The sequence below is a fragment of the Cebus imitator genome, unplaced genomic scaffold, assembly GCF_001604975.1.
Source record: "Cebus imitator isolate Cc_AM_T3 unplaced genomic scaffold, Cebus_imitator-1.0 Scaffold196, whole genome shotgun sequence".
NCBI lineage: Eukaryota > Metazoa > Chordata > Mammalia > Primates > Cebidae > Cebus > Cebus imitator.
In genome coordinates, this window is record NW_016107511.1 from 741,796 (window position 1) to 751,206 (window position 9,411).

A 9,411-nucleotide genomic window follows, 5' to 3' on the forward strand; every position below is an offset into this window, starting at 1 on the left:
TAGGTGTGTAACAGGCTACACCATCTATGTTTGTGTCAGTGCACTCTGTGATGTTCACGTCACGATGAAATCACCCGAGACAAATTTCTCAGAATGTATCCCCGTCATTAAGCAACACATGACTGTACATATACATTTACTAATATTTATTTTTAATACAGAGAAGTTTTTTTTTGCTTTTTAGAATTTTGTATCCGTTAAAAGGGAAATAAATTTAGAAAACACAGTTTCAACTTTTGCAGGCAAAACACACACGTGAAAAACATGTCGGGCTGAGGGGATGTTTCCTAATTACTGAGTCCATCGCCTCTAGTATGATGGCCAAATGTCATAACTACACTCCCACATCAGCAGACTCCTCCCTCTTAATATGCTGAATCATTTCTATCTCACCCTTCCTTATTTTCTTTGCAATTCAAGTAGGAAAACAAACAATTTAGATGTTTGAGTATAGGAAATGCTGGTTAAGTTTGTGCTTCAGACTAGATTTTTCAAGTCTACTGGATTGTTTGAAAAATGCTTTTAGACAACACACAAGGTTTGTAACTTTTCACAAGTTTAAAATATTTCAAAGGTCTTTGAAAATTATAAAATCTTGATTTTAGCTTTCTGAGGGGTAGTGTCTTGACAGATTTGAAATTTTATTATTTGATTAAAAAGCCATCGCTCTTTCATTCAATTTAGTGCTTAGATGTTTCCTTAGAGCCTTGGGTTGTTGTTCTAGGAATCTGTGGAGGATACCGAGTCAGCCTGCTGCTGCAAAGGCAAAGGAATCCTTTCTCAGAGAAAACTCAGACTGAATCTGCTACGTTGGATTTTTCAGATGGCTATGGACACAGGCTATCGAAGCGTTTTGGGATATACAGTCCCTGTATCTCCCATTGCCTTCACAATGGATCACCTCTCAATTAAATTTCACCAGCCCATCCCCCGAGTTTTCTTATTTGGCTGGAAACACGGTATTTTTAAACACACACAGGGCTCTCCATCAGCCTGCAGAATGTGGGTATATCTTTACTATTTTTTCCTGCTCATAAAAATACATGCTTTCCCCTAAACAAGTTAAAGAAATTAATTGCCCATAATTCACCCACAAGTTTGGTGTACTTTCTTCCAGTATTTTAAATATGCAAAGATAGAGTTTTACTTGTATTTACTACCCATGTAACTATATGCTTAGCCTTTTCTCCCCCCGTTTCGAGTTTATTCTGACCTTTTGCTTGTGATCTCTTATCCATCTTCAACCAGAGGCCTCTTTCTGTAGCCCAGCCTGATCTCTTGCGGGCCCTGAACATATTTTTCTAGCTATTGTCAATTGCCTGAGATTTGTTAACCACACCAGTAAATTTATTTTTGCTAACGTTAGTTAACAAAGAAGCTTTTCTAGAAGAGCTAGGTGGAATATGTCATCAGAGACTTAGAATGAAAACAAAATAGCCCTGGCAATCTACTTGCACCTGATTCTTCCTCAGACTGCAAGGTGGTCACCAGCAATTCAGAGAGAGGCTCCAATAACAAGCAACTTCACTTTTTGTCACAGACCCTAACCATCTTGAGGTTATGTGTCAAAGGAAGAAGACATCTCCCTTCCTCCTATCTAAAACCTATGAATCTGTGCCTATTCGCTTTTCTAAAAAGTCAACTCTTTTTCCTTTACTAAAAAAAAATTTAGGTTTGTCCTTCCAAATTGTTTGTCAAATTTTGGTAGATTCAAGAGTTGGGTCACACATAGTTCTGGGAAGCTGACATAAAATCTGTATTTTTATAACTAGAAGGGCCAGGAAGCCACCCAGCATCTTTCTCCTAATACATCATGGAGTTATTAACTTGGAGTTATTATTTCAGAGCTCAGTTGTATTTCCTGACTACACAAAAAGCCAATGCATTAAACATAGAAAAGGAACACCTTTACATATGAATTAAAATTTATTTTAAACTGTTTTGTATATCTTTTTAAAAAATGAAAATTCACAAGTCAGAATTAAGTAATGAGTCTTCAATATCATAAAGTAGTGGTAACATTTTACCCTTGTAAAAATGTCACAGAATTCAAATCACAACTTGGATCCTCAATGATTCAAGCGGTTCATCTTACACAATAAGCGTTTGGTTTCAAGATAAAAATCCCCCGACATGCTGTCCTTAAGTCCTTCTTCCTCACCATCCATCGGCTCACACGATGGGGTAGCTGGCTGATGTGGCAATTCCACAGTGGTTGTTCTTGTCTTTGGCGATTTTTATATAGCCATTCAAGCCCCATTCTGGACCCCAGCTGAAAGAGGAGCAGGTTTTCCATTTTATGCAAAGAATCAAAAGAAAATTAGCTCCATTAATAATTATAGCTAATACTTAACAGTGCTTCCCATGTGTCAGGCACTATTAAGTGCTGTTAATATCTATTTATAAATGTATTGAGGCCGGGCACGGTGGCTCACAGCTGTAACCCCCGCACTTTAGGAGGCCAAGGCAGCCAGATCACTTGAGGTCACGAGTTTGAGACCAGCCTGGCCAATCTGGTGAAACCTCATCTCTATTAAAAAAACAAAAGTCAGCCCAGCACAGTGGCTCACACTTGTAATCCCAGCGCTATGGGAGTCTGAGGCAGGTGGATCATCTGAGGTCAGGAGTTCAAGACCAGCTTGACCAACATGGTGAAACCCAGCCTCTACTAAATTTAAAAAAATTTTAAAAAGTAGCTGGGCGTGGTGGTGCATGCCTGTAATCCTAGCTACTTGCGAGGCTGAGGCAGGAGAATCATCACTTGAACCCAGGAGGCAGAGGCTCCAGTGAGCCAAGATTGTACCATTGCCCTCCAGCCTGGGCAACAAGAGCAAAGCTCTATCTCAAAAGAAAACAAACAAACCCCACAGAAATTACTGCATGTGATGACGCATGCCTATAGTCCCAGCTACTTGGAAGGCTGAGGCAGGAAAATCACACGAACCCAGGTGGTGGAGGCTACAGTGAGCCAAGATCGTGCCACCGTACTCTAGCCTGAGTGTCAGAGCAAGACTCCATCTCAAAATAAAATAAAATGGGCTGGGCACGGTGGCTCACGTATGTAATCCCAGCACTTTGGGAGGTGGAGGAGGGTGGATCACATGAGGTCAGGTGTTAGACAGCAGCCTGGCCCACGTGGTGAAACCCCAACTCTACTAAAAAATACAAAAAAAATTAGCTGGATACGGTGGCGTGTCCCTGTAGTCCCAGCTACAGGCAGGAGAATCACTTGAACCTGGGAGGCAGAGGTTGCAGTGAGCTGAGATCGTGCCACTGCACTTTAGCCTGGGTGACAGAGCAAGACTCCATCTCAAATAAATAAATAAATAAATGTATTGATTATTGTGGGTCCTTAACTTTTTAAGATACTGAGGAAGAACTGGAATTCCAATGTAGCAGTCTGTCTCCACATGCTACCTTATATCACATCTCAGTTAAAGAATGCTAATTGTGAGAAAAATAGATTCTGACAACCTTCAAAGCCTGAGAGCTGGGGAGTGAAATTCGATGATGGGGCACCCAATGCCAATAGAAGGGTGCACAGACCACTAGATTCCCGCATGATCTTTCAGACTTAACAAAGAGCCAGCAGTGGCAGGTGTTTCTGCTTACTATTCCTTGTTGAAAACTTAGAGACAGAGAAAAGCTATCAGCTCTCAAACCTAGAGGTCCACAGTGCTTCCTCTGAAACCCTGGAGGCCTAATGTGTTTCAGAATTAGAAAAATTTTTTAAACTTAGTAATAAAATATGACCAACACATAGTAATAACCCCAAAAAGCTAAACATTAATATTTCTGTGTTCACTCTAAGTAGAAGAAAGACTTCTGGGATCTCAAAATTGAGCTTTTGTGAACTTGTATCCAAATACTGATTTGAAATAAAAATTCCCTTTTCAATTCAAAATATAATACTTCGAGTTTTATACCTGTTTTTGATGAGCCAATACTTGTTGTCTTTTGAATTTGCTCCTTCAACACCGTAGCCAACCACCAGAACACCATGATCTAGGTTTTTGCTGCTGCACTTTTGTTCAAAATAAATGCCTGGGAGAGTAAAAATCAATGCTGGGGGGAGAAGCTCCCAGTGACATGTGACAGTAACTCACCCTACCACCCACTGTAAGGGAGGCATCTCTAAATTCAGTGAAATGTCATAAACAAATATTAAATAAGGACCCAAACAATATTGGTCAGAATATGGTAATGGCTGATAAAGGAAAAAAGTCAACCTCATCTCACTAGAAATCAACTAACTTCAACTAATGTTCACGATATTTTCTACCTAAAGAAAAAGAAAACCCAAAAGATAAAACTTATTGTTTACAGCTAAGGTGATTTAGAGATACTTATCTCTGAGCCCAAATACCAATCAGCATAATTCCTTTCTACTCCTAGGATGTCAGTCTAAAACAGCACCAAAATAAACAAACAGAAACTTGAAGGGGGTTATTTGTAGTCCTAATTACAGCAGTAAAAAACCTTGAGAAAAGTAGGCCCAGCAACTGGAAAATCGTTTGGAAAATTAGGTTGTCTCTATACAATTACATAGTCATTTAATAATATTTATGAAAATTTTAACATAACTAAGCATTTCTCATGTCAAATGGAAACAGCAGTATGTTAAATGCACACTCTCAAAATACTACATTCCTGCAAAGCAGGACTTCACATCAAAGAACCAATCATGGTGGTATTGCCCAATTCTGCTTAAATTTCTATAATAAAATGACAAACACTTACCTGATTTGTAGAACTGGAAGGACGAATGGCTTGCATCAACAGCAACAGAGATGGGCCCCACAGTTGCAACTGCCTTCATCAGTTCCTTCTCATGATTAGGGATCACCACGAAGCCGGTGTCATTAGCAACAGAATTCTCAGGTTTGTACTTACAGATTCCATCCTTTAAAAGTTAAAGGGGGAGAAACTTGATCAATACCATCTACCTCCTGGGGAACATCAGTTCTAGAACCAAAACACTCAGTGATTTGCAACTTAGGATTTCCAAATCAACACCCTTATAAATCATTCCAGGAAACAAAACGCTAATTGTTGATTTGAAACTGAAAAATTAGTTGACATTTCTTCCATGTGAACCCCTAGGTCAATCTGTCCATAAAAAAATTCTCACAGCTGATAAAGTTCTATTATTTATAGAATAGTTTGCTTATTCTTCATGTTATGTGGAAGCAAGAACAGCTATGTGTTAACCATCTAATGTTAGCTATGTGTTAACATTAGCTGTTGACCATCTAATCAGAGAGCTGTGGAAAGGTTAATAATTTATAACGACAATACTCACAGTTTATAGATGTATATTCTACCATCTAAAATGTGAATTCTGAAAAAAATATCTGTTATCACTGAAAGGATTCCACTTTCCAAAAGCAGAGCATGAATAACAAGATAAGGAGCTCCATTTACCTTTGCTTCATATGGGTAGGATGCCTCAGAGTCCAGGCCTCCGTTCTCCTTCACATACCGGAAGGCATAATTCATGAAGCCACCATTGCAGCCCTGATTGCCTTGATGACGTGAACAGTCCACCAGATTCTGCTCGCTCAGTGGGACAAGCTTCCCCGTTTTCCGGAACATCTGTCCTTCAAGAGCACCAGTAGCACTAAACGCCCAACAAGAACCACACTGTTTCTAAACAGGGAATAAAAAAGCTGTCAGTTTACAAGACCAATACAAAAACTGACAGTAGCCCATATACCTGAATTATCTGAATTTTCTTTAAAAACACCCATCACCATATGTTGTGCCACCATCTACCAAAGCAACGATACCAATTTTCTTCTTGGCTTTCCTGTGGAGACCGGAGGTCTGAATCTGACGCTGTCTCACCTGATTCTTCACTGGAGTCACGTAGCCTTTCTTTCTCCAATCCACAGATTTAGGGAGATCAAGAAGCAGAGGCCCACGGAACACTTTTCCGTTCTTGTGTTTCTGGTTTCGAAAGCAAATCATCACCTGCCTGAATTCTTCATTGGTCTTCAAGGAGAAGTAAATAAAATGTTAAAAGCAAGACTGTTTTGGTGAAGAATTGAGGGGAAGCAGCACAGAGTTCAACAATCCTCGCCACACTCACCATGTCACCAAAAGCATTCATGGCCATTGTGAAGCCATGTTTCCCTTGGCTGTATTCCCCATTGTGCAGTTCAATCATTTTCATATTCTTTTCCCACACGGCTCTCCTCCAGCCTTCTTCATTCTGGAGGCAAACAGAAAGCTGATGGACATTATGTCTACTTACCCAACCCATGCTCACCGAGCCGATCTGTGGGCAGAAATGGGAGAGAAATCATGGCCAGGGATGGCTTGATACTTCAGCTGTTCCCTAAGCCGAGACACAATGGAGATATATGCCCATACTGCATTCATAACGGGTGCTGTTAGGTTATTGCCTGGTAAGGTCTGGACTCTAGAAGCTACTCTCTGGCTGTCAACTCGGAACAGCAAGGACCATTCTCTCCAGAGTCCCTCTGGACAGTTTCAGATGTTACCAACCGTGCTGTATAATCTCCTGTGTGTTGCCTTCCACTGATACCACTGTGTATCTAAATTTTGGTCAAATTTTGGAGCAGCATAGGCTATTCCCAAGCAAAAGGCAGCGAGGATGAGTGAAAGATTCATATTTCAAAAACCTAGAAAAGGAAAAGAAATGAGTATCTGATTAGATGAGTCCAAAAAGCCATTTTACAGCCCCAGTGGAATAAAAATATTTCTATTATTCTCCTTAGCATTTCCCCAAAGACGGTGGAAGAGGCTGCGAGAAACAGGCCAAGTCAAGGTATTTGAAGGGTCCACCAAAATGAAAAGCAGGCTGCACAGAGTTCTAGAAGTTGAAACAGCATATGCGATAATTTAGGGTATCAGATATGAGAGGGGTGTGAAGATACCTGACGGGTGAGAAGTTTAAGGCAACAACTAGGAAACTAGGAAACAGTTGGTCCAGGTGTTGCACCAATTGTACTGAGGTCATCCAGGCAAAACCTCACTAATGAGGACACACCATCCCAAGCAGGGGCAGGGTGATCCCCAAGGAACAGCACCTCACAGGTTCTTGGCTGATACACATCAGGAGATGAGCGAGGTCTTCCAACCTCTCCTCCTGGAATGAAAGCTTTCTGGAATGCCTTTCCAGGATACACTGGGAAGGAGAGCACTCGCTGCTCCACCGTCCCACACTTGGGTCTGTGCTACCAACATCCCCACTCACTCCCCTAAACACTGACAGGGTCACGAGGCCGCGCCGCTGGAAGGCAGGGGCCCCAGGGCCAGGGCGCAGACCGGGGCAGGCAGCTCACGGGGCTCTTCGCCAGGCCCCCAGTGGGAGCTCCGGGCGGGTTAGGGCCGGGGCGGTGGGCGCGCTGCCGGCTCCCGCCCTGCGCACGCACCGGCCACGTCCTGAGGATGTTTGCGGTGGTGCAGGGAGCTGGGGCTCCGCGGCCGGGGTGCGGCGGTGAAGCCCGCAGAGTGACTGACCTGCACCGCCCGGGCCCTCCCTGGGGTCTCCAACCGCCCTCCCCGGTTCCCCACTTCGAGGCTGGCAGAGCTCGGGGCAGAAGCTCTCACTCCCAGGGGTCGCGCCTGCCTCCTCTACCTTGTCCCTCTAGGGGATTCCCTCCTCCAGTCGCTGTTGGCCCTGCCCCTCGGTCTGGTCGGGGGCGCTCACCAGCAGCCGTCGGAGATGCGCAGACAAGACTGAGCTTACAGCAGCTGGCGGTTCTGGACCAGGTGCGCGCGGCTCGGGATTTAAGTTTCCAGGCGGCCTCCCCCGCCCCCACCGCCTGCCCGCGCTGCGATTGGCTGCGCCGGCCACTGGGCGGGGCCCCTGGTGCTCTGAGCCCGCACGTGACACCGCCCGATCCCAGCCTGTCTCAGGTCTGGGCGCGCCTGCCTCAATGGACCCGGGGTCCGGGGAGCGGAGCCAGGAGCCCGGGGGCTGCGCGGAGGAGGGGCAGGCGCCTCCCTGGCGGGCTCAGATCTACTAAGTATTCTGACTTACTACGCTGCGCGGGTGGTTCCTGGAAAGAAGTTTACAGCGAGCACTGAGTGGCATTTCAGCCTAACCCTACTTTTCCTTAGCCTTTGAGTTTTTGGTGAAAGTCTGCAGGGCCCGGAGCCAGGGTACTTAGTCCAATGGCTCCTGTTTAGTCCACGGCGAAGGTGGGGCCGAGTGGAAGAAGGCACAGCCCCCCGCAGAAGCATTACCTCCCTCTTAAGGGCGGGTGCAGCAGGGCTTTAGAAGAATCTGGTAGGGAAAGGCACGCCCAAAGCACGGGATGGGATGGTTGAGACAGGACCCCAGGAGGGAGGGGATTGGCTGGTAGGGCGTCCAGAGACAGCGGGGCGTTTTGTCGTGCATCCTTTCCAGTCTCTTGCATTCAGGGATTCTTTCCTCTCCCATGTCTTTCAATATCAAAAAAAAAAAAAAAAAAAAAAAAAAAGTTACAGAAATATTTGGTTAAGAAAAAGGAGAAAAGCGTTGAGAACGGTGAAATTGCGTTTTTGTAGTGATGGAGTCTGGCTATGTGTTACCTTAGGCAACTCTTGAATTCCTGGCTTCAAGCGATCCTCCCTTCTTGGCCTGCCGAAAGTGCTGGGATTACAGGTGTGAGCCACCACTGCCAATCTGAGAGTGGTGGAAACTGCTTTTACTTCCCTACTGTCTTCTTATGGGTTACAACGTCTTCCTGAGTATTCAAAGGGTGCTTCTTCTGAGATTTAATAAATTTACTTTTAAAATATTTAATATCAGGGTTGAGGTGAAGCAGTTTGAGGAACTGCTCTTTATGGAGAAATATATATAAAGATTTAAGGAAATCATTAATAATTCAGAAACGTTTCTAATTCTTTTTAAAGTTATATAAAAAACATGCATTATGGAAAATAATGTTTTAGAAAATAAACATCCCAGTCGGGTGCGCTGGCTTATGCCTGTAATCCCAGCACTCTGGGAGGCCGAGGTGAGTAGATCACCTGAAGTCAGGAGTTCAAGACCAGCCTGGCCAACATGGTGAAACTCCGTCTCTACTAAAAATACAAAAAAATTAGCTTGGCATGGTGGCGGGCGCCTGTAACCCCAGCTAGCTCTGGAGGCTGAGGCAGGAGAATCGCCTGAACTTGGGAGGCGCAGGTCACAGTGAACCGAGATCGCTCCATTGCACTCCAGCCTGGACGACAAGAGCAAACGTCTGTCTCAAAATAAATAAATAAAAACATCCCTTGTCCCCTCTCCATAACTCTTTTCTAGGCATATATATATATATTTTTTTTATATAAAAATGAAGTTATAATGCATATTGATTAATAAACTTTTTTGTATTTTAGGTGGAGTCTCGCTCTGTCGCATAGACTGGAGTGCAATGGCGCGATCTCGGCTCACTACAACCTCCACCTTCCCGG

General features: G+C 44.0%; 1 protein-coding gene across 3 annotated transcripts; it reads right to left on the bottom strand.

Annotated features, from left to right (window-relative positions):
* Positions 1-1,903: 1,903 nt before the first annotated feature.
* Positions 1,904-7,765, bottom strand: CTSV (cathepsin V). Of its 3 annotated transcripts, none has more exons than XM_017547156.2 (9): positions 7,679-7,765; positions 6,903-7,114; positions 6,511-6,647; positions 6,092-6,214; positions 5,848-5,994; positions 5,425-5,649; positions 4,741-4,903; positions 3,927-4,044; positions 1,904-2,272 (listed from the first exon to the last, which is right to left on the bottom strand). In XM_017547156.2, the coding sequence occupies exons 3-9, from the start codon at positions 6,634-6,636 to the stop codon at positions 2,173-2,175; spliced, it is 1,002 nt and encodes a 333-aa protein (XP_017402645.1). In that variant the 5' UTR covers positions 6,637-6,647; positions 6,903-7,114; positions 7,679-7,765; the 3' UTR covers positions 1,904-2,172. The 3 variants fall into 3 exon arrangements, with proteins under 3 accessions (XP_017402645.1, XP_017402646.1, XP_017402647.1); XM_017547157.2 differs by having other exon boundaries at positions 1,908-2,272; positions 7,056-7,114; XM_017547158.2 differs by lacking the exon at positions 6,903-7,114 and having other exon boundaries at positions 1,908-2,272.
* Between the last annotated feature and the right edge of the window lie 1,646 nt (positions 7,766-9,411).

Bases quoted from the DNA above. Each gene is read 5' to 3' on its own strand.
- CTSV (XM_017547156.2), bottom strand. From the start codon at position 6,636: ATGAATCTTTCACTCATCCTCGCTGCCTTTTGCTTGGGAATAGCCTAT. The intron at 6,215-6,510 runs GTTGGTAACATC...GTTTGCCTCCAG, and splicing joins ACAGGAGATTATACAGCACG to AATGAAGAAGGCTGGAGGAG. The intron at 5,650-5,847 runs GTGAGACAGCGT...TTCCCTGTTTAG, and splicing joins TGACTCCAGTGAAGAATCAG to AAACAGTGTGGTTCTTGTTG.